The sequence below is a fragment of the Thunnus albacares genome, chromosome 12, assembly GCF_914725855.1.
Source record: "Thunnus albacares chromosome 12, fThuAlb1.1, whole genome shotgun sequence".
NCBI lineage: Eukaryota > Metazoa > Chordata > Actinopteri > Scombriformes > Scombridae > Thunnus > Thunnus albacares.
Window position 1 is genome coordinate 29,701,492 of NC_058117.1, and position 24,052 is coordinate 29,725,543.

Here is a 24,052-nt window from a genome sequence, read left to right on the forward strand (position 1 = left end):
GTGAAAGTAGAAACACCACAAAGTAAAGATGCTCTTTACAAGTCCTGCATTCACATTATTCTAATGGGGAGAAAAAAGTCAAACCAAACAAGTTATTAGCAGTAAAATGTATTCAGGGAAAGATTTGACAAACAGAAAGAAGACAGAAGAAGAAGAAAATGGATTACAAATGTTCTTTTCAAGGAGCACTCTGACTAAGATAAGCAGCAACAACAATAAAACAGATAAAACACAAATACATCTCAAAAAATACATCACAATGACAACACCGCACTCATAAAATATCACATCCTGTAGACAATTTAAAATCTCTTAAAAAAACAACCCAGCAGCTGTCAAGATAAACCAAAACATTAAGATCTAAATGATCCCTAAAAACAGCCAGTTGAGGAAACAGCAGTGATTTAAATTCTTGAAGAGGAACCAAATATTTCAATTTTAAATCAAGTTGCAGAAGGTGCAGAATACATAAAAGCTAAAAGTTAATGAATATGAGTCCTGGGAAAGAAGAGCAGCTATTTACACTTTTATTGTAGGAACTTATATAAATGAAGAAATAAACAGGAAAAGATGGAAAGTAATTAAGAAGCAGCAGAAGCACAAACTGAACTTATGTAAAGTTTCTGAGAGCTTCACGGTGTTTAAATCTCAAGTATCCTCGTTGTGATGTTCGTGTGTATCCGCGGTGTCACAAGCGTCCGTTAGCCGTCGTTGACGAGTAGCTGTGCTGTCGTCGTCAGCGGTCGAGTCCTTAATGTCGTTAGACGACTTCGGTCGGCACGCAGGTCCGATAAAACCTCCAACATGTGAGACAGAAAGAAGAGAGGTGTGAAAAAACGGTCTGCACACACACACACACACGCACACGCACACACGCTCCGACCAACGCCGCACACACACACACACGCACACACGCTCCGACCAACGCCGCACACACCAGCTGCTTGTTTGTTTATGTATCACGCTGAGATCTTATCATTTCTGAATGTCACGGCGTTGTAGACAAGAGGCAAACACACACACATCGATACACACACATTTGTAGTAGTATGTGTACTCTCACCGGGTATCTTTAACCCTTTAGAGTCTTATCATTGAGAGTAAAAGTCTAGAAAACATCAGATGTTTTCAGATGATTCATACATGTATCCTCCAGAGGATCAACTAGTACTTTATCATTTCACTGGTATCATGATAAACATAAATGTAGGTATTTATTTACTGTATATATTCTTTCTTTACTGATGTTGATACAACTTGTCTGCATTTTTATACTCACCAAACTAAATGGAGGAAAAGAAATCATAAGTTGGTGACAAAAAATAAGACACATGCTCAACATGCCGTGTCTTTCCTGGGTCATGTACGGGTGCTACAACTTCAAAAACAATACATAATATTACTTTGGTTATTGTCGGTATTGTTATATTTTTGTTCTCTGTCTTTGTCTTTTTTTTTAATTTCATTTATGTTGTTTTTCTTTTCTTATATTCTTTGTCTGATTGGCGTTTCTGTGATCTAAACTTATTAAATAAGGCCATAAGACAAACCGAAAAGCCTGCAGAAAATATTATTTAATGCTCCCTCAGCTTGCTAATTATTAGATATAATAAACCACATGCAGGTGGTGGAAACACAAAGGCATCAGACTGATTAGTCGACAAGATACATCTGGCATAATAATAAACAGGCAATGAGATCAGGAAGAAGAAGCCCTTGAAAACAAGTCACAGTAGCACCACAAGAAAATAAACAATCAGTTGAGAAGAGTCTTTAGTCCTCTGGTGGATCTTTCCAAAAAAAAAAACATTTCAAGGAAAAACCCTCAATTAAAATATGTTGGAGTATTCAACAATCAATCAATTCAAAAAGCTTCTCTCTGGAGCGACAACCTGTCTGTTCCCTCCACCTTTATGCCCATAAATCTGAATTTTTCCTCACATCATGTTTATGCTCATTAAATGTTGCCAATAGCACATTTATGGTTACAAATCCCTGTATTCAATGCAGTTTTGGGTTTGAGCCATGCTAGCAACATGACTCTAGAGATGTCTGTCACTCAGTCCACCATTTTGGACCATAACAACTATTATGGATTGCTATGAAGTCTTGTACAGACATTCATGTTCCTCAGAGGATGGATCCTGCTGACTTTTCCTCCAGCGCCACCATGAGGTTGACTTTTTAATTCGTTCTTTCTTCGATCGTACTTTCTTGGAAAAGCTGATCTTCACGACCCCCCGGCTTCTCTACAGCTTAACGAGCTTAAAAAATGCACAACAGTGAAAACAAACGACATTGTTGGTTCATTAGTATGGCACCCATGTCAGAAAACAACCGTCCAGTCATAGCAGAGGCTGTAATTTACATGCACAATGCAACACACACCCACACACAACTACAAATTCATGAGAGGCCAGAGACTGCTGACTACTTTGCATCCGTATATGTGAATGTACTGTTAGTCTTGTTCCAACATAAATTACATTGCATTGACATTTTAGGATGTAAACAACCATATGGAAATGCATGTGATACGGTTTTTAATCAGTCAGGTGTCACCTGTGTGTGTGCGACTGTGTCACCGGCGTTACGATACTCATCAAATCTGAACTACAAGGTCTGCAGAGCTCAGGATGATTGCCTCTGGGTCCTCAGCGGTAGCATCTGCTGTTTGATTGTGTTCTCACGCTGTCAGTGAAAAGGTCGTTGTCATGGTAATGACCCTGGGATGACACAGCAAGCACGGAAGCACTGAATATGATGGTGCTGCTTGTCTTCATTGCTTGTAATGTGTTTCCGGGGTCATGATGGGAAATAATGTGGAGTTAATAGCGTTGCACTCTCACATTTAAATATCTAATCATCTAATCTGCTTTTGTTTACACACTTCTTTCTTTAACCCAAGTTTTATTATACAGGTAAACAATTAGCTTGCTTTATTTGTAGATTCTACAAAGACTTAAATAGCACATACTTTTTAAAAAACTTTTGTCTCTGCTCCCCCTTGTCAGAAAATGTCCTCCCAGTTCACTGTTAATGTTTTGAAACTCAAGACAGTTCATAGTTGAGTTGCAAAACATCAACAGTGAGCTGGAAGTATTGGGAGGACCAGAATTAAATACAGCTGTGAAGTTTCAAGTCAAAGTGTTGCCAAGAAACTCTTTAATTAAATGTAATTAAACTGATTAAAAACATCCATATTTACAGTGTAAACGAAACATACTTCTTGATCACCTGTGTCAATATGTGGAACAGATGGAGAGGGGGTGTCTGTGCATCAAGTTTCATGTCTGTAATTTAAAGACATGATGCAGTAATATGAATATTTACGTTTACCGTAGCGCCTCCTAGATGTGAAATTGCATGGAATTTTAGAGGTTTGCTTGGTGGTTTTACTGTATGTGTACATGTAACCTAATAGTGGTTGAAATGGAACTTGAAAGAGTTATAGCCATTTATTCCCATCGATCCCACATACTCGACTTTGATAGCCAATTGTAGGAAAATGGTAAGGACTATTGGAAATTTGGGATTTTGGATGTCCCTGTTGTGTCCAGGATGGTGAACATTAAATGATATATGGAGAATAGGAAGTGAAAAATGTGTTTTACCAAAAAAAGGGCTGAATATCTAGTAGGCAGAAATGGGTGTGACCACTTTATGAAATTTTCATATTGATCCTACAGAATTTTTTTTCTACGCCTCAGGGTTCAAGAATTATTTGCCAAAAACTTCAAATCTATAACTGGCCATAAGATGGCGCTATTGGTGCCATTTTTTAATAGGCTGATGCCAATCATGTAGAGACCCGGTGTACCAAATTTAATGTTGTTAACATTTATCATTTTTGAGATATTGGACAAAAAAAGCACTTAGTGGCCATGTTTTTCATTGTCTCCAATGGACCCAAAAATTGCTACTTTTTAGTGTCAAGAAGTGATCACATTGAGTCACTGATATTACTCTCCAATAATACAAAGTATAGGCAGTTAAAGGATAAAATTTCACTCTCAAAAACATTATCTTTATTAGAGTGCATACAATGGTTTCTTATTGTGAATGTGGTGCATTTTTTTTTGATGTATGACTGTTTTTTTTCTAGGACATGGCTCTGGCCAACGAGGAGAACATGCCGATTTTCATTCGCTGTGGCATCATGGCGTTAGTGGCAGCATATCTTAACTTCCTTAGCCAGATGATCGCCAACCCGCCTTTCTGTCAACATGTCAGCAAGGTATGTCATCGACTCATTCATTCTTTAATGTCATGTAACAAAATGTCCTCTTTTAACACACCGAAGGTCTGTTGATGGGGTCATTTTAAGTGTCAAGGAAGCTTCATTATTCTTGAACCCTTGAAAGATGTTAGAGATCACTTTGGAACGTGCTCTTTCTTTATCAAATAAATTGTAGACTGAATACTTCCAGTCTATTAATATACCGATGATGCACTGCTGTATTTGGCTACTAAACCCAGAGATTCAGCTGTACAGTTACTGTCATTCTCCTTTAATTAAGTGGGAGACGTACAGTGAAAAATGTGTACTATTGTATTATATTTGCCATTTATTTTTGTTCTCTGCCACTCTACCTTCATATTGGACCTTTAGGTGATCGAGTTGAGGAACCTGGACGCTCCGTACCTTCTCCCAGAGCACATCTTCAGGGACAAGTGTCCGTAAGTGTCCTTAATTCATTGGATTTAACTTCTTCTCCAACTACTTCTCAGACAGAGAGAACTGCTTTTGAGACATAAAACAGTGTTGCTTGTTTAAGGCAGATTTGAAGAGATTCATTTGTAGAAAATAATGGACCAGGCGAATGTTTTAGGGTAACAGGACACTTTGGATAACAGAATGTAATCCTGTAAGGCCACGACTAACTACAAACCTAAAAAAACATATCATGCCCTGCTGGTTTTCATAGTCTTGTAACAGTAAACTGAAAAACATGGCAGACTTTTTTGGTCTTCATGCACCACTGAACAATTGTCATAGAAATTAATGGGATAGGATTTCTACTACTTTTTACACATAGAATACCTGGAAGTACACACTTAAATAGAAAATCTGTAGAGTTCCCCTTTAAAGCACAAAGAACATGCTCAAATTTTACATTAAAGCTCCAGTAAACACTCTTTTTTTAAACATTGGATCCAATTATCAGTAGTGAAGATTAGCTAATTACATTTTCTCGAGTACAAATATCTATATAAGTTGTATTTAAGCACAAAGTACAATTTGGAGATTTTATACTGTATGTCCAGTCCGCTTCCTTTCAGAGGGAATAATTTTTCCTTTTTAATCCACTACATTTATTTGAGAGCTTTAGTTACTAGTTATTTTGAGTAAAATATAGATATATAATCAACAAATATAATAAATTCAACATAAATACATCATAAATTATGGCATGTATCTTATTCCTGCTGCTAAAAACTACACAGACATTTATTTTTTCTTTTTTGTTTTGCCTGAGTTGTGTTTGTGAGAGGTCTTTATTCCAAATGTTCACTAGTTGAGTTGCTCTCATTCCACTATTGTAGTGTGTATTGTAGTCCTGCCTGTGAAAAGAACTATTTAAATATTTTATAAAAATATCTCAGATCTAAAGGAGATATTCGCTGGTGCTTGTGTGTTCAGCCTGAGGTGAGATTTTTGGAGTCTTAGTTCTTAAATTAAGAAGAAAGAAACTCATAAAAACATGAAAGCTCAAAGCCAAAGGCAAGATTTTTAGAATGACAGGGATGTGAAGTCTGTTAAACCCTCAAATCTCTTCTCTCTCCAATGATCTCCCATCATTCATCCGGATCTCTTTCAGGTCCATCCTGCTTAAAATTCACTCCCTGTACACATATTAACAATCACTCAATACAACTCAATACAACCACAGTCTGAAACCTTTCTGGGAAGCTGCAGTCTGAGGTTCAGTAGCAGGTTAAGTTTTCATTGTTTACTTCAGGTTTATGGCCACAAGAACAAAATATTAGGAATATCAGGAATATTTTATGCTGCAGCATCAAGATTTCTCCTCATTAGAAGCCTCGGACCAAAAATACACAAAAGTATGTGAACAGGTTTGTCACTTTTGGCCATATTGTGCATTTTCTTTTCTTTTGTCACACCTGGGGCAAGTTTTCCAGTATATTGGTTTTGTTATGTGGCAGCACCAGTGTTGAACCAAAAACAGAGACGCTAAACGGTTTAATAAAGATCCAAACATGCTCAGTGTGAACGAACCCTGCAGTCCTTCCACCTCCAGCTCCAAAATCCCCAAACATTTGCTGATAAAACCTGATAATCAGATTAGAAGAACCAGCGTCTATTTTTTGATTTTTAAAGCCCCTTTTGTGATATCACTCTATACAGAGACAGATACAGCGGTTTAAAATACTAAATTTGGACTTTGAGAGCGTCACAGTTAGCTCAGCTCTGCGTTATTCAATCAAAATTCGCCACCAAACCATCCGAATACGTTTTACTGGAGAAGAATTTGTTAAAGGAATTGGATGGCTATCTTAGTTTTTCCATCTCACCCTCCCAGAGTCCCTGAATCTTTGGACAAGGAGGACAGACCGCTGTACTTCCAGACGGCCGACATGGCGGAGTGTCTGGCCGGACCGGGATACAACGCAGAGAGACTTTCCATCCCCTACGTTCCCCAGGTCACAGGTACGACCAGCTTCAGCTTCTCCAAATGAAGTTAAAACATCTGACAGGATTTTATAGATGAAGCAGAGAATCTTTATATTTCTACTAATTTCAACAGTTGAAACAAGTTGAACTTGAATTGTTGTTTTGCATCTTTAAAGTTTAAGACATTAAACAACAGGAAAAAAATCCAAATCCAATGTCCATCGGATCCCAAAGTTTCCTAAGAAACCATGAAAACAGATATGATAGATGATATTTGATGGAATGGTTCAGCTGTTTTTCTTTCCAATGTAAGAAACTTAAAGAAAGATTAAAGCCAAAAAGAGTTTAAGAGGTTAAGAGCGGAGTCAGATTGAGGGATTTAACATGGAGATTGTTGTCCTTTGGTGCAGTGTTTTAACATTTCTGTTTCGCTGCGTTTGGAGCTGTCGGTGCCCTGAAGAACTAGTGGCACTCTGTAAAGATTTAACTGCTCAGGCTTTGAAGGATTAACAGCTTAAGGAATCATTCAGTGAACAGAAAATAAAACTTTTTAAAAACCCATTGTGTGATCAGCTTTATTAAACCCGAACGTTGTCACAGTCGCTGTCGTCTTCGCTCGCAGTATAAAAGAATATTTCATCTCGGAACAACATGAACGTCTGTAAGGTTTCATGTTTGTACAAAAAAAAAGTTTCCCCTCCAATAACAATTCATCCTCAAGATTCAGCTTCTTCCTTTTTTTGAGTCTAGATTTAAGGTCGTTATTATTTGATCTTTCTGAGGATCTGAGAGTTATTAGAAAATCCAGACAACAATTTGTTTTCCTTTTTTTCACTGAATCAACTAACAGGATGAGAAATCTGTCCGCTAATTGACTCGTTTTTACTTTAACAAACACTGTGCTTCTGTTTTCTTTCCTCTGTCGTGCTTTCATGTAAACATCAGTGCTTTACACAGTAGGAAAAATCCTCCACAGGTGCAAGCAGAGCTCCAGAGGTAACCAGCGAGCATAGAAACTGTGAACCTGATCTCCTGCCGTAGTAGTTGGGTTAGTTTGGTTCGTACCGGTGGTGTTGAAATGTAGATCCAGAAACCCTGACGTCAGTCTGTCCACCGATTTTAGAGATTTAATTGTTCTAGTCATATTTCCTGTTGATAAGTACAGTGTGTAGCTGAAACTGAATGGTTTTGATCATTTTTACAACCTGTTTTGCTTGCATTGCTTTTGGACACGTTAACGGTGAGTACAAGTACTACATGTAGATAAATATATAGATTATGAGTATTGTAATAGTCTGTTTTTGTTGTTGTTTAGTGCTTTTAATGTAGGAAGTTATTTGTAGTCATTAATCCATCAGAGAATAAATAAGAAAACCTCGTCAACAACCTGCCATTTGGTGCATAACATCTGTTAGAGCTCAACGCAGCTGCTTTATTCTTTATTTGGATCTCGTCAGCTTCCACAAAGTGGTCTCTAGTCTTCATAACATGAACAATAAAACTAAATGATCAGTAAAACAAGCCCATTCACAGGTATGAGTAAACATAATTAGTACACATGCGGGAGGGCGGGGATAAAAATAATAAAAAGACAAATTTACCAACCTAGTAAAGCATCGTCCAGCAGAGTAACTTTAAGGGGATCAGACAGACTGTTGGTTTAAATGTGCAGATATAATATATATATATATATATATGTATAACTTATAGCAGTTACATAATGAACAGGAGTACAAGCAGGTGCGGTCAGCGGCCTGGTGAAGGTGGGAAGGTTCTGCTCTCTCTATACACAGCACTTTATAAAGCCTTTTATCTTTACTATTACTATTATTATTATTATTACTATTATTATTATTATTATTATTATTATTATTATTATTATTATTATTGTTATTATTATTGTTATTATCCTAATCAAAGTGTTTCTAATGTATCTAATAGGCACATTTTTGGATTAACAAAAACTCAAGTACCATCCCCTAGTTGCACCTTTCTAGTTAATGGACCAAATATGGCGTCACCCATGTCCCTTCTTGGACAACAATTGGCCTGAAGTCACATGACCATATATCCAACCCATCTCTGTAGACGCCCCATTGGCTGATATGTGTCTGGATGTATATGATTGGTTGTCTTTTATATTTTATTTAACTTTTTTTTTTACCCAACTTCCTTTATTTAAATGTTGTTTGTAAGGTGTTTTATGATGACCCTGATGAAGGCCACGAGCCGAAACGCGTCGGTCAACTAATAAAGTTGTTCTTCATACTACAAGTGTTTCTGAAGTTCTCATCTCTCAAGTAAAAAAAGAGTCGCCAGCTTTTGTAAAGGTGCCTTTTAAAATAAATCTGATACATTCAAGAGCTGCACAATGAAAGGTGTCTTTAATCCATAGGGAGTTGGTTGGAGGGACAGACGACCTCTATTTAGACTGTATAAGTTTAAAAACTTAAAGGTTGTTTTTTTTTGGCATTTTTGCCTTTATTGGACAGTGAGCAGCGAAGACGTAGACGAGAGAGAGAGATGGTATGACATGCAACAAAGGTCCCTGGCTGGAATGGAACTGGTTGGACGTTGCTGTTATTTGGCGTGTTTTGTTCACGTTTCAGACTAGAAACCACGTAACGATGGACGGGACCAAAGCATGTCAATTAAGGGGCTAATTAACAGCACAGTCACAGATCGGGTCTGTTGGGTTTAAGCCAAATACAAAGATCAGATGTTTGTCCACCAGAGAGTAGAGACGAGTATTACTCAATTTAAGAGAACGTTATCAAAAATGTTTATGTGAGGGGTTGTGTAATGAACGTGAACATTGGCAGGTATATAATATTGTGTGTCACAGTAAGCTCCATTTGGAAAGAAATCAGCTTAAAGCCTTTATCATGTTATCAAACTGACAAACATACATATACAGCCCTCAGTAAACCTCCATGATGCTTTCTGACTTTGTTTCCAGGAAGCAAAACAAAAGTTAACTTCTCTTTATTGACTTTTCTGATCTGTGCTGCTGGTTTCTTCTTATGTCAATGATCCTAATATTCAGGATTATTTTGGTACATTCCCAGATAATAATGTGAGCCAAATGCCAAACTAATAATAGAAATGAAACCTCACATCTCTCTGGGTCTCTCACCTCTTGTCTATTCAGATCAGTTTCCTCATTGGCGCCTTCAGACCGGCTGCTGAGTCACACCTGTTCAAAGTGCACAACAAAGGTCACTCTGACTCACGCAAACAACAATTATCAAGTGTTTTGTCTGTTTACACACCTCATCTCATCTGTTACTATGCTGATTCTTATCGGGTGACCTTGACGCTCTCGAGTTGAGGTTTTTATTCTCACCGGTGTAGTGCGGATGAATACAGATGTGTTTGAGGCGGCCGAGTCGAGGCGGGCGTCCTCGGGGACGAGGTACTGGAGGAAGTTTATCGCTCTCCTTGATCAGACGGATGTTGTTCCTCGTGGTATTAAACTAAGTTTTACATCAAAATAGAATCTAAATCTGGCTGTTTTGGAAAATGGAGTTTGGTGTGTGAGAGTAGAGATGTCACTGCTGTTATCAAGTAGCCTCCAAGGACTAAACAAGACGTCCTCATACTGAAACAACAGAGTAGGCTGTTAAAATGACCCTTATGGCCTTTATAAAATTATCATTCTGACTTCTTTATGCTGCTGATAAACTCTTGAGATGTGTGTCGCGGTTCATAAAGGTCTAACCTGTTCTCTAACTGTCTCTCGTCCTGTAGATGAAGACCGCCTGACCAGGAGGAAGAGTTTTGTGGACACAATCTCTCTCCAAGTGGACATCCTGTCCAACAGCCTCCCAGACAAGGTCAGTTTTAAACACACTGTTACCCAAGATATTTCTGATTTTGAAAGGTTCTCTACCAGGAACAACAATACTGATGTAGCTTTCCTGTAGAGGCGGGAATCTTTGGGAAACTGACTCTCAATTCAATAAATCGAAAGGGTGGCTCTGTTTTTAGGCTCCTACTTTAATGCTCTGAACTGCAATGTGAGATATAAGAGTGAAGCTGCATTCCTCTTGAAGCATCTTCTGACTGTATGAGAAGAATGAAGTTAAAGACCAACATCTCTGCTTCAGTGTTTGTAGTAGAAACAGCTGTATGTATGTGTATGTGTATGTGTATGTGTATGTGTATGTGTATGTGTGTGTGTGTGTGTGTGTGTGTGTGTGTGTGTGTGTGTGTGTGATGGAGTACGAGGGGAGGAAACCGTTGTGTCTCCAGCAGCTGCAGCGCTCGTACAGAGGAAACACACCCTTCTCCTAAACACTGTGAAAATGAAACAGACCACAGAGACTTTTTTTGTAAAGTGCTGCAGTGTTTGTTAGTTCACTGCTGCAGGGAACCAAGTATTCACTCAATACTTCATCTCATAAAGATCATTATTAACTTATTCAATCCAAAATGCACCTAAACACTCGTATGCACGCTCTATACCGTCCAGGTGCTTCACTGTTGAGTTCCACCTTTTTTATTCTGTCAATATAACCAAAAGAAGTTAATTATAACCTCTTTAGTTTACAGCTGAACTTCTGTTTTCTCAATAGTTGTAGTAAAGCTCGTCATGATTTACAGCAGAAATCACATTTTCTGGAAAATGTTTGTTTGATCCTTGTGTGTGTTTTTATCTCTGCAGTCGCAGCTGGCTGAGGAGATCACGTTTGAGACCCTGAAGAAGGCCATCGGTAAGATCAAAAGTCCCTTTCACACACATGCAGTGCGACCCTGAACTTATCTAGACATTACACAGAGGAGCTGTATGTGAGAACGTAACTATCTGAATCAGTTGGACTTCAAAGTTTTTGCGACAGTAAACTTTTATTTTAAGTCTCTCCTCACCTTCCTCTGTACTTTTACCTCCCCGAAAAGCAGCCGAAAAAACTCAAAACATCCACATTAAATGTAAAAATCACTGTGTTCAATGTGAGATGTGAATAAATCATCCCAGAATTACTTTAACCGAAGGCAAACAGAGAAGTCTTAAGCTTTGAGTCTTGTCCCAGACACTCTGAGAGGTCTGTCGCTTCATAACGTAGCAGCAGATCAGAAATGTAATTTGCTGTAATGCTTCATAAACCAGCTGCAGTATTTTAAAATCACTTCTTTGACAGACAGGAAGTCAGTTTAAAAACTTTTATTGGTCTTTATTAGGACAAACTTATTTATCTGAAGGTAACAGCAGCTTGATTTAGTAACCGTCTCACTGTGGGTGTTTTAAAATGAGAAGTGGAGGTGTAACTCTGACTGGTTTGCAGATACCACTGGTCTGGAGGAGCAGGAGAGGGAGAAGAGGCGTCAGGTGATGGAGAAATTCCAGAAAGCTCCGTTTGAGGAGATCGCCGCCCACTGCGAGTCCAAGGTGAGAGGACATAAAAGGAAGCGAAAATAAACCTGGTGTCGTTAAAGAGAGTGAAGCTCAGGAATTAAACTTTAGATTAATATGATTTATTAACTCTTGCTCACTTTGAACGTTGTGTTTCTTCAGGCGAACATGTTACACGACCGGCTGGCACAAATCTTCGAACTCACGATTCGGTAAGTCACTAACAGCCAACTAAGTTACAAGTAGCGTTCAAATTATTTGATGATTATTTGAATTTTTGTTTTTGCACAATGTGTAAAATGTCTAAATCATAACGAGTCATTACCATAGACTGTATAAAAATATGGACGTAGTTACCGTGACGTCAACCGTTGGTTTCTGAAGATCGGTTTTGAAGCTCAAAGTGAGCCGCTCCGGCTGTCGTCATCTTGGCAGTACGTGACGCTGCCTAACTCCCAGCCAATCAGAAATGGGCAAAGAGGCGGGTCGAATGGCTGAAACAAGCCACCTAGCGGCTGGCGGACCTGTCACTCAAAGCAGCCATGTCCTTCATTATGCATAACTTTACGGCTTAATAAAATTTAAACGGGTGAGTTATAAAAAAATTCACCCCCCGTACAGTTGTCATGAAAGAGGAAATTAGCTGTAGAGACCAAAACCGTTGTTTGTATCAGGCTGTAAACATGTTTATTTCTGCTGTAAAGTTGGGCATTTTAACATGGGGGTCTATGGGGATTGACTCGCTTTTGGAGCCTCAAGTGGTCATTCAAGGAACTGCAGCCCCGGAGGTTGCTGCTTGGTCATTACAATATGCATAAAAGTTTATTTTTAGTCAAAAAGTAACATTTGGTAGCTGCTACATGAGCTGTTTTGTGCCATGACAGTACTGTAAACTGTGATGTGATTACTCTTCTTCTCTCCTCCTCTCCACCCACCAGACCTCCGCCCAGTCCGTCCGGAGTGGTTTCCATCTCAGCGGGACACACCCAGCACCAGTCCGTCCCCGTCTACGAGATGAAGTTTCCAGACTTGTGTGTCTACTGAACACACACACACATATCCACATATCCACACATATCCACTGAACAGCTGAAACACAAAATGCAGAATTAAAAATGCTGAGAAAGCACTTTATAATCTGCACTCATGTTTCCACCTTTCAAACTTCTGAGTCGGTATCAGGGAGCCGAGCAGGAACACAGACGGGCAGCAAAACAGTCATTTTCCCACTTAATGCAAAGAGTTAAAATGTCCAAAAACTTCCTGAAAAAAATGATTATTTAAAGAGGAAATCCTGAAGATCTCTGAAGATTTTCATTTAAATAAATATCTATCACTAAATGAGGTAACACTATGATGACTTACATTCGCAGTATTATGATTATTACAAACCGGGTGTCTGTGGTGACATTCCCGCCACGCATTAAAATCAGCTGCTTCACACACAAATGTGTTTGAAGCAGCTTTTTTTTTAAAGCTTACTGTTATTGGCTTTTTGTTTACTGGCGGAGCTTTTATTGCCTGTACAGTAAGCGTCTCTCCTGTGCTGCGGCATGTGTAAGCCCCGCCCCCTCGCTGCTGCTCCTCACAGCAGAGGAGAGGAGGAGACGAAGCAGCGCGGCCGTAAACGACAGCAGGAGACTCTCACACCGAGCTTGAAATGAAACGAGTGCACATAAATAACAAATAAATAACATTAATAAACGGTCTCTGCTGCGTTTTGCTGTCGTTTATGGTCGCGCTGCATCCTCGCCGCTGCTCTCTTGTGTTGTGTGTGTGTGTGTGTGCTGCAAACACAGCGGAGCAGAGGAGAGTCAACCAGGTGAAGTACTCGAGTTAACAACAACTACTCTTGTTACATTACTGTAAGTGCAATAAAATTGTTATTCACGCAAAAGAACAACAAACCTGCAGTTACCGCGTATCGCCACACGATGTCGCCAACGAGAACAAAACAGAGATCTTTCAAAGTGGGAACACATTTACTTTATCTTGAAATACTCTCATCTTTAAATACTTTATTGGTCATTTAAACCAGACTACTAACACTACCAGCCCTCAATGAACTGTTTTGCTGCACTTTGTTTCCTGACTCTCAACAAAAAAAACAATCCCTGAAACTAAACAGAACTTATGAGTCACCAAGAACAAACAAACAAAAAAAGAACATGAACAGCTTCCACTCTACAGATAACACACATGTTGTGCTTCCCAGCATGACTCTGATCCAGTCCAACATCATCTCCGGTTTAGCCAAAGCTTCACACTTTATGCCGTCGTCCGAATCACAGACGACTCTCGTAGGAATATCTAAAACTACTTTCAGGTTTAAATTTTGAAGCTAGTTTTAGCTCGCGATGCTTCGTCTTCAGAGCTTCTGCCTCCTTAACAAGTATTTGTTCTGATGTTGATCAGTAGGCAACACAAACTAGTAGAAATGTACAATATTTTAGCTGCCAGACAAACTGAAACAGTTTCATCTGTGGTAGAAGACAGATTAGTTTTAGGCTTAACTGCTGCACGACTATTCAGTCTGTTCAGTTTTCACTATTTAGAGGAAATTAAGTGTCAGAAATGACTTCAACAGCCAGTTAAGTGTACAGATGGGGGGATGAAATGATAGCAATACTTTTTAATTTTAAATACCTGGTCATAAACCGCCTGGAGAAGAGACTCTAGTAGAAACGGCTCAGTCGTGGTTGGCGGTCGTGTGTTTGCTTTAGATGATGTGTTCAGAAGTTTGGAAGTGGAACGACGTGAAACTCGGGTCTGAAACGAAGGTTTTCAGAGTCGCGTGTTTATAAAGTTCATCATTGAACAACATTAACTCTGTTGACAACAGCAGTCGGTGTTTATTTCCCAATTTTTCCTTAAGTTTTCCAAGAACATACTGAGGTTGCAATCATCCAGTCAGGAATTTACAACTTCCAACGTAATCTGGATTAAATATTCAGACCCACTGTGTCAATAAACGTCAGAAGATCTTCCTCAAAACTAAACTGGTTGACAGAAATGTGGCTCATAGGGAGACATTTAAAAAAAAAACCCATTAAAACTAAAAACTGTAAACTCCAATATACTCCAATATTAAACCTCTTCAGGGACGTGAACGGCATGCAAGGGCAAGATTTTATACAAGGAGGCGATATAAGAGTGCTCATATATTCGCTTTTAACTACACATTCATGTGCATGATGTTTGTCCCAAATATCCGGCGTTCGTTTGTCGTACGTTTCCTCAGAAATTACAGCAAATCTAAACAATAATGGTGAAAAAGTGGAAAGTTTGCAATTACTCACACATATCACACTATAGTAACCTCCTCCTGTGTGGCCATGTTATCATTTATTGGTTAGTTTACTTCTTTAAAAACAAGGGTTGGGTCAGGGTTGATCGTGATCTAGCTAGCTAGGTCGCTAGCTAGCTTTGTACCATCGTAAAGTCCCCATTTAATCCGCCTGCTGAGCTGTAATTGATCGATTGTTTCAAACAACCTGCAGAAACACGAATCAGCAGGCGAACACAAGACTTTAATTAATTAATAAGATGTTGGCGGCAATTCAGATATATTCTAGTTTTGACAGGATAATTCAGTCTGGATCTGCCCCCTAGTGGACACATTTATAAATCATCCAAACGCGACGCTACATACATGTTGTTAAAACTGAATATATAAGCACTCTGTAGTTGTGGTACTGAATGACTCATACATGTCGTTGTACAGACTAACTGTAGCTTTTTGGCTTCAAAACTCTGTTTCTGACATCGACTGTAAAACCTGGAGCTTCCCGTGGAGTCGGATTAGATGACTCCGCTCTGTACACAGTCGGTACGATCGCCGCGTGCGTCTCTGCAGCTTAAACTCTTCGCGGCTCTCTCGGCAGCTTCTAGGAAATCAAAACACATTTTGTTGCCAAAGACAGAAGTCGTTCCCTCCTCCTGTTTCCTGTTTTCTAAAATGTCTTAATCTCAGAGAGCTGAACGTTGTCGGAGCCGGCGTCCTGCGAGGAGCCATATGGAGCGTTTCAGTCCAAAACAAGAGACCAGCAGCAGCTGATTCCTCGTCTCACAAAAGTCAACCTGCCTGTTAAATGTGTTCACATCGAGCCTCTTCAGCCATTGAGATACAAATCACTCACATATTTGAAGGATTTAATCATCTGTGCTTTTTCAACCTTTACCACGAGGCCGTGTTTTGTTTCCAGAAGGGGTACAAGAGGCGTTTTTTGAAATGAGGTCATTCATATCAGGCGGAGCTGCAGCTGTGATCTGTAATAACAGATGGTTATCAGTATTTCCTCTGATCTGAGCTCAGTGCAGGAAGAAAAATCCCTCCAGTTAGAGGCAGATACCTGCTGCTGCTGCTGCTGTTTGGTCCGAGCACGTCGCTGCCGCCGCTGCTCCACTCGAGGTTGAAGGTCAACGTTTCTTTTCTCTCAGAAAAGATTGGTTTTCTTTGAGAGAGTAGATTAAATTAAATCACATGACGAGATTGGAGAGAAACTGTTGTTCGGTTCAGTTTGTTTGAGACCAGATCTGTTCCTGTTGAACCTCGGAGTCGTACAGATTTAGATGCTGAATGGAGACGAAATAAAGATGGAAAACTGAATGAAAGAGACGAAGAAGAAAGTGCAGATTTGGTGGCTGTTTTGTGTTTGGTCGTGTACGTTTTTCAGATGGTTTCGTATGTTAGAAGTTGTTGAAGGTTGATGAAGTTGAACTGTGTTTGAAATCAACAACATGAGCCTGATAAACTCTGGCTGGTAATTAGTCTGTCTGACAGCTGAGCAGCGTCTGAGCCGGTTTCCACCTGCTGTTACAACGTGATCTTTATCTGGAAATGTTATTAGAGGAAAGAAACTCAAATGTACACGGAGAACATTACAATCAGAGCACCTCAGCCGGGTTTAAATATCCACCCCAAATGGTTAAAAAGGTCATGTGATCTGCCTCTTCCCGCTCTCTGAAGCTTCTGGAGACTCAACACTACAACGTATCAGACCAGGGTCAAGCCAGCAGTAGTGCTAACAAGCGTCTCTTACAGTATTAATAAGAAGCCAAAACTCTCACTCATATCACATGATCTTCACCTGCAGCTTAACCGGTTGTCATGGAAATGTAGATGCAGCGGTTCAGAGGAGAGCGAACGCTACATCGTCTAAATCTCAAAGCATCAACAGCATCGTGTCAATCAGGTTGTTTGAGTGTTTGATTCGAGTACTTTAAAAAAAAAAACATTGTTAAAAGTTGAAGAAGAAACAGCTGCACAAATGTCTTAAATTCTCCTGTTGAGACGCTTGTTTCAGCCTTTAAAAGTTGAGTTTCAGCTTCATTCTTGACCTGAAACAGAAAACTCACCTCAAAGTTCATCTAGTGGCACAAAAATGTAAAAAAAAAAAGTAGCCAAAGTGTTGCTGCACATCGTAGAGCTCCCTCGTTCCTTTGACAAGAATCCCACAAACTTTTATTCATTTTTACACGTCAGCCAGCTTTAATTAGGATCAAATGACAACACGATCAGATATAATCATCCAGATACAGATCACATGTTGACAGCAGGTGAAGATGCAGCCAGAGTTTCCTGTTAGAGTCTCTTCTCCTTTTGTTTTTTTTTAAAGGGTTAATGTCCAGGATTTGAAACTAAAAAAGACAAAATTATGAGCAGAGAAGCCTGAATGAATGAATGAAAGAGTTTTTGTTTCTCTCAGATGCATTAAAACCCCAATCCTCCACTGAAGCATTATCTTCTGTGCATATCCGTGATGCGTAACGTCTTAGCTTTAAACGCAGACTCGTATGATTTTAATATCATAATATAGTATCATAGCTGTACTTTAAAAACATGCATTATATCACGTAACTGCATGATATCTTAATATCACCACTCCTGGGGGAGGAGGAGGAGGAGGAGGAGAGGGAGGGGAGGGGAGGGGGGCTATGGGAATATATGCTGAAATAAATAAAAATCCATCTAAACGAGTTATTTTATCGACTGGATCCTAAAATCATATTTTTCTTCAAACCGATGAGAAATGAGCCAGCACACCGATTTATAAAAGTGACAATTATTTGGAGAAAAATAAGGTTTTAATAAGTGAACAGTGCGATGAATCGTTTTGCTTTAGATGTGGCTGGAATAACTTCCTCTATGAATGTGTCATTAGAGCAGTATATCATATATTTTTGTACATTTTATGCATCGTATGTATCGTTAACTTGTTGCCTGGTAGAGATTTTAGAGATTCGGGTGATTTATTCTTGTCGATCACATTTATCAAGATGAAGACGAATGCTGATTTCTTTCTTTTTTTTAAAAAAATTTTATTTCAATTTTTTTGTTGTTGTTGTTGTTTACCGAGAAAATCAACGGTTCAGGGTTTCAACGGGATTGTGCAGTTCTTCGGTCTCACAGTTGTTTTTTTTTTTGAGGAACACAGTTTATTCATTTCAATTATTAATGAAAATATAATGAAAAGTCTATCTATAGTCAGATGATGTCAGTTATTTTTACATACAGAGAAGTAAATCAGTGCAATCAATCGATTTCAGCAAAGTTCAAGATATTTCAGATCCAGAAGATTCAGTTCCAGATTCACTCACATCTTGTGGTTAAAGTTTTATTCCTGTTCAGAGTTTCAGATTCAGAAACAAACCTTTTAACAACAGTCAGGTGTAAAAGTTCCTGCTCATCATCTTTTACTTTCATTAAGTAAAATTCTAATAAATGTAACTTGATGATGAAGGTCAAAAGACTCAAATGTCTCCAAAAAAAGTTCGATAAACTTTAAAAAACAGAATCCAGAATCAGCTTTTTACCTTTAATGCAAAAATGCTTCAATGCTTTAATTTAAACCCACCAGCACTGACTCTCTGGTGCCTTCACGTCCCTTTAAAAGTGATTTCTGATAAAAACCCTCGTCTTCATTACAGATTAATATGTGACATCAGACTGTCCTGATATCTGTCAGGTCGACCTTCAGACTATTAAAATATTATTTCCCGTCATTTTTAGATCTCACGCTCTCCGTTTTTGCACATCGTAATCAATTTTTGACACGTAATAAAGTTGAATTCACTAGTTTTCACCTGTAGAACGTGAACACGTCAGAACGTTTGGTGAACTTCCTGTTTTCTAAACTCAGATTTGAAGTTTTGTGTTTAAACGTCTTAATTTGGCTCCCTGGACGATGTTTAACGTTCGTTTATTCTAAATGACGGGAAGCAGAAATAAAACAACTCGTTAGAAGTTCAAACGAGATAATTTAAATCTTTAAATCTGTAAATGTCGTCCAATCAGCTGATTTTCACGACGTCACCCTTTAAGAAAAATAATTAAATTAAACCAGTTTGAATTTCTGCACATAGTTGGACACAGTAAATCTGGACCTGAATCTTTCCAGCTGTAATTTCTTCCGAACGTTCTCTAAACGTTCTGTAAACGTTGTCGCTCCATCAGCTCAGGTGTTGACAGTATAACGGAGTACCGGAGCCTCTGATGGACAAAAAACACCCTGAGATTAACAGAATTAAGTCATAATTAAGTCATTTTGCACTCGAAGCAACGTTCTCTAAATATTTCTCCTTTATTCTCGCGATATTACGACTTTATTCTTGAATTATTACGTTTTTTTTTCCTCATAATATAACGACTTGATTCGTGGAATCTCTCAGTGGTTTTAATAATCGAGCTCAGCGAGAAACGAGGAGCGTAAATCTGATTTATTATGTTTAAATTAGAGTAAACGATCTGATAAACGACGTAAAGCTTAACGCAGGAATCAATCAGTCTGTGAACGAGTCATCTCTGCTACTTTTGATAAATCTATATTATATTTCATAGCGGCAGCAGACGTTATCAGCACATGTTAGAATAAATGCTGAACAGTTAATAGACGTTACAGTAAAAATATGACGTTGTGTTTGCACTTTGATCACTATGTACCTGGTACTATAACAGATATCAATCAGCACAGATTAATGTTTGGTACAAAATGGATCATTTAGAGGTATTTTTCTCCAATGTTCAGTTTTTGAAATGTTGTATTCAAGAATAATTGTGTGAAACTGTAAAAAAACAATAATAAAAAAAACCGTCCATCTGAAGGAGTGATTGAAGTCAGTATCAAGTCTTAAAATCTTCCTAAAACCAAGAAAAGTGAAGAAACAGTTGAATTACTGACCTGCCTTATTACACAACACTTCAAACATCGTCTTTACTTCACGTCTCAAGATGGACGTTTTTTTTTCTTCTTCTGTTTTTTTACAGCTGAATGCAGAAAAACAACAAAACAAAACAAAAAAAAAAACCAGAACTTCTGATGATGATTTTCATGTTTGTGATGCAAATCGTTTGTATTTCTTGTGCCAGTTTTAGAGAATCAAAGGTCTTTATGTTCGTGTTCAGCCTTCACAGTGACGGACTTGTTTCCAAACTGTTAAAGTTCGGCTTTGTTTAACCACTAGACGGCGCCGAGGCTCGCCGCCGCCGCAGGTTCAGGATACGAGGTCGGATTTGACTTCAGAGCAAAAGTTTTACTGTCACAAATACAGTCGATATAAACAAAGACAGTTGAAGTTTGTATTTTCTACAGTTTGATCTTTTATATTATTTTGAGGGATGTTTGATTAATCAGTCGCTGCTTCATTCATAAAATATTTAATCATAAATGATAAAATCTGAAAAAACAGCATCACAGTTCAGCTCGTCTGCATGTCGCCTGTTTTCTTCTCTCTGGAAGATAAAAGACTAATTATTATTATTTTATTATTAATTAATGTATTGATTTGAGTCACAAACTTTTTTTTTTTTGCATTTTCAATTTGCTGATGAAGACTGTGAGATGAGGTTAAAAAGCACAAAAAAACATCTGTAAGTGGACCTTTGAGTTGAGATGATTAAGTTTAGTCGGTGAAATGCAAACTGAAAACATCGAGTTTATGATCATAAAACAGAGAAAAAACAGCAGATTCTCACATTTTTACGCTGGAATCAGAGTGTATTTGACATTTTTGCTTCATAAATGATAATTAACACTTTATCAAAAACAATATTGATCTATTTCCCATCGATCGACAAACCGACTACTCGATTCAGGTTTCTAAACTTCTACCACTCTTCAGAAATAAAGCAGGAATCATTTCAACCTTTAAAAACAGCGACAGAATCGACTCTTCTGACAAAATATGTGAAACAAAAGAAAAACAACTAATTCCTACATGGAGTCTGACTCCTGGACCCTCGGCTGCAGTCGAGCCTCGCAGCTTTATTACAAAGCCGCTTATTTAATAGTAAATTGTGCATCGAGATTAATGTTCAAGAGAATAAAATAAAATGTTTCTATCAAAACTGTTGAGCTCTGATGTTTTTATTATTGTTGTCTTGTTTTGTCCAAAAGCCAAAAAATATTCAAAGATATTCACATTTAAGAAGCTGGAACGTGTTGATTGTTGCTTGAAAAATGATTGAAACACTTCATTGATTATCATAATGGTTGCAGATTGAATCAATTAATCACTGCAGCTCCATCAGTCACTTCTCTGACTTTCTCTTCTCTTGATGAGTTTCTATAAAATGTTTCTGGTTCACAAATTTATAAAGAAAATCAAAGTAAATATTTGATTTCTGACATTATTTCTATAAATTATGACTCGTTTAAACAGCGACGCCCCAAAGCTTCCACTGAAAAGCAGCATTTCATACATTCTCCTCTAGTTTCCCTCCTCTTCCTCCTCTTCCTCTCCTCCCCCTTCCTCTTCCTCCTCTTCCTCCTCTCCTCCCCCTTCCTCCTCTTCCTCCTCTTCCTCCTCCTCTTCACCTTTGGCCCCCGGTGTCCCGGCCGGTCGGTGATCTTGGCTCTGACCTGCACTCGCTGGTCTCTGGTTGTGGGTTTGAACTTCGCTGTGTGTCGGCGCCTCTCTGCTCTCCTCACTGGAGAGAGGAGGAAGATCAGGAGGAGGAGGAGGAGGAGGAGGAAGAGGAGGACGTGTCGGGTCAGCAGGTGATCTGGCCGGAGGATCTTTCTTCTCTTCGTCCTTCAGGTCAGAGCTTTCATCACTAAACACAAAGATTGTATTTAGTGGAACTGAACATATAACAGTTGAGACAAAAACAAACTTCCAAAACGGAGCAAATTTATTCATATTTGATGATGTTTCAGGGTTTTTTATTCAGAAAAACCTCTGAGGAGCAGATTATAAAAACCTGAGAAGGTCGAGTTATTGTGAGAACAGATTAAACAGACGTGTTGTGCTCTCGTAGCTCCAGGCTGAAGTATCACAGCGCTCTGCTTCCAACAGTGAGTCTGCACTCTAAACCAGCAGCAAAGGATTTCTTCTAAAGCTTATTAATTAATGATCTGTAATTTTAACAACTAATTATAATTCAGGTGCTCAAATGATCAGAAACTGTAGCTGAGACCTGGTGAGCTCAGAGCTTTCATGTCTCCTAGAAATGACACGACAGAAAATAAGTTTTTATATGTTTTTATCAACATAATGAAGAAATGTTCATTAATGATGTTTAAACTGAACGTCTTGTTTTCTGCAATAATATCTGATCTCGCTTCATCTTTATGATGTTTAGACACTGGCAGCATCTTAACATTAATGTCTTTGTTTAATACTGAAAAAGTCTGCAGTGACGTAAAGCACAAGAGGACGTCTCGTGTTCATTTCCAGCTCTATATTTATATATTCTGGGGCTCTACTGGAATATCTCTTCATGATTTACAGTTAAAAACTCCTTATTTATCTTCTACTGGTCCTTCATGCAGCCCCTCAGTTCAGCCTCTGTCTCCAACAGGCTGTTTTAGCTCCTGTCTCTTTAAGCCCCGCCTCCTGATGAGCCCACTCTGTTCTGATTGGTCAGCTTCAGGAAGCCTCTGGAGGCTACGTTAACAAACTATAGTAGCAGGATTTCACTTCTTTTTCTCCTTCTTTACTCCAAATGTCAACTTCTCAAATCCATCCGTACATGTTGGAGCAGAAATATGACAATGTGAACAACACGTAGGGAAAACCTTAGCAACGACCTTAGCAACAAAGGCATGTGTGATGAAAAAATGTCTTTTTTTTCTCATATTTTTATTAAAATGAAACAACCAGAAGCGTTCTCAGGTTGAGTAACACTCTCTCTCTCTCTCACCTGTTGGCAGGTGTGCGAGGTGGAGCTGCGTTCGTATCCATCGATGCGTCCTGTACGTTCACGTCAGATCTTCCTCCCTGCTGCTCATCGCTCTCCTCGCTGGACTGAGGGGAAAGCCGCGGTTTTTTGGGGGGTCTGCTGGCGTGGCGGCGGCAGTTGGGTCCGGGGCCGCTGCACCGCTGCGACGGCAGGCTGTGGTTGAAGTGTGCCGCCGCCATGCACTCTGCGGTCGTTCTGTCACACACACACTGCAGCTTGTCGCATGCAGAGACGCCCTGACCTGAGGAAGAGGAGGAGGAAGAGGAAGAGGAGGAGGCAGGTGAGGAAACATATTTAGCTTAAATAATTTAATCATGTTTACTCTTTGAATCTAAATTCAGATACGCAGCCACCAAAGTTCAGTGTTGCCAGATTAGACGGTTTTCTACGACTTTTTATTAAACTGTGCAGGTAAAAATAGTTTTGGCCAGGATGAGGTCATTCAGGCGACTTTTTGTACCATCTGGGAGGTTTTTACCGTTGAAAAATGAGGATATATTCCAATAAATCAACCCAACAGTGTGCTGAGTTCAGTCATATCAGAGTTATCATCAGTTATTGAAAGATTGGAAAAGCATCAGAGTTTCTGATTTGTAAATAGTCTTCATGGTAACATCCGGGTCGCAATTATGACGAATGAGAAAACCAGATTTATTCTGACAGCTCTGATATATCTGACTTAATATTACTGAAGTGCCTGAAAACATCATTAACACGAGAATCTTTCCATCTCTACTGTCCATCACATATGACATAAACAATCAGCATGACACGCACTGACTGATCACTGATTATTAACAGAAGAACAGAGGTGATATGATTGATACATAAACCCTTTCAACTGGTCTACTTTTATGACGACTGGGTTCGTTCTAGGCTT

General features: G+C 38.9%; 2 protein-coding genes across 11 annotated transcripts in view; one reads left to right on the forward strand and one right to left on the reverse strand.

The window, feature by feature from the left end:
* The window catches only part of efr3a (EFR3 homolog A (S. cerevisiae)), a 156,020-nt gene extending 134,684 nt beyond the window's left edge, over positions 1-21,336 (forward strand). For both annotated transcript variants that reach the window (XM_044367676.1, XM_044367677.1), the window contains exons 17-24: positions 4,106-4,237; positions 4,613-4,680; positions 6,546-6,673; positions 10,388-10,473; positions 11,304-11,352; positions 11,923-12,026; positions 12,153-12,202; positions 12,929-21,336. In XM_044367676.1, coding sequence (XP_044223611.1) covers positions 4,106-4,237; positions 4,613-4,680; positions 6,546-6,673; positions 10,388-10,473; positions 11,304-11,352; positions 11,923-12,026; positions 12,153-12,202; positions 12,929-13,034 — 723 coding nt within the window. In that variant the 3' untranslated portion in view covers positions 13,035-21,336. The remainder of the gene's footprint in view (positions 1-4,105; positions 4,238-4,612; positions 4,681-6,545; positions 6,674-10,387; positions 10,474-11,303; positions 11,353-11,922; positions 12,027-12,152; positions 12,203-12,928) is intronic.
* oc90 (otoconin 90) overlaps positions 93-24,052 on the reverse strand; it is a 49,994-nt gene continuing 26,034 nt past the window's right edge. For 8 of the 9 annotated variants that reach the window (XM_044367675.1, XM_044367667.1, XM_044367668.1 and 5 more), the window contains 2 exons: positions 23,134-23,413; positions 21,619-22,044 (listed from right to left, as the gene is read on the reverse strand). In XM_044367675.1, the coding sequence (XP_044223610.1) occupies positions 21,699-22,044; positions 23,134-23,413 (626 nt within the window). In that variant the 3' untranslated portion in view covers positions 21,619-21,698. Of the gene's footprint in view, positions 801-9,773; positions 9,834-21,618; positions 22,045-23,133; positions 23,414-24,052 lie in introns of those variants that run through there. The other variant, XM_044367674.1, reaches the window with a different exon arrangement.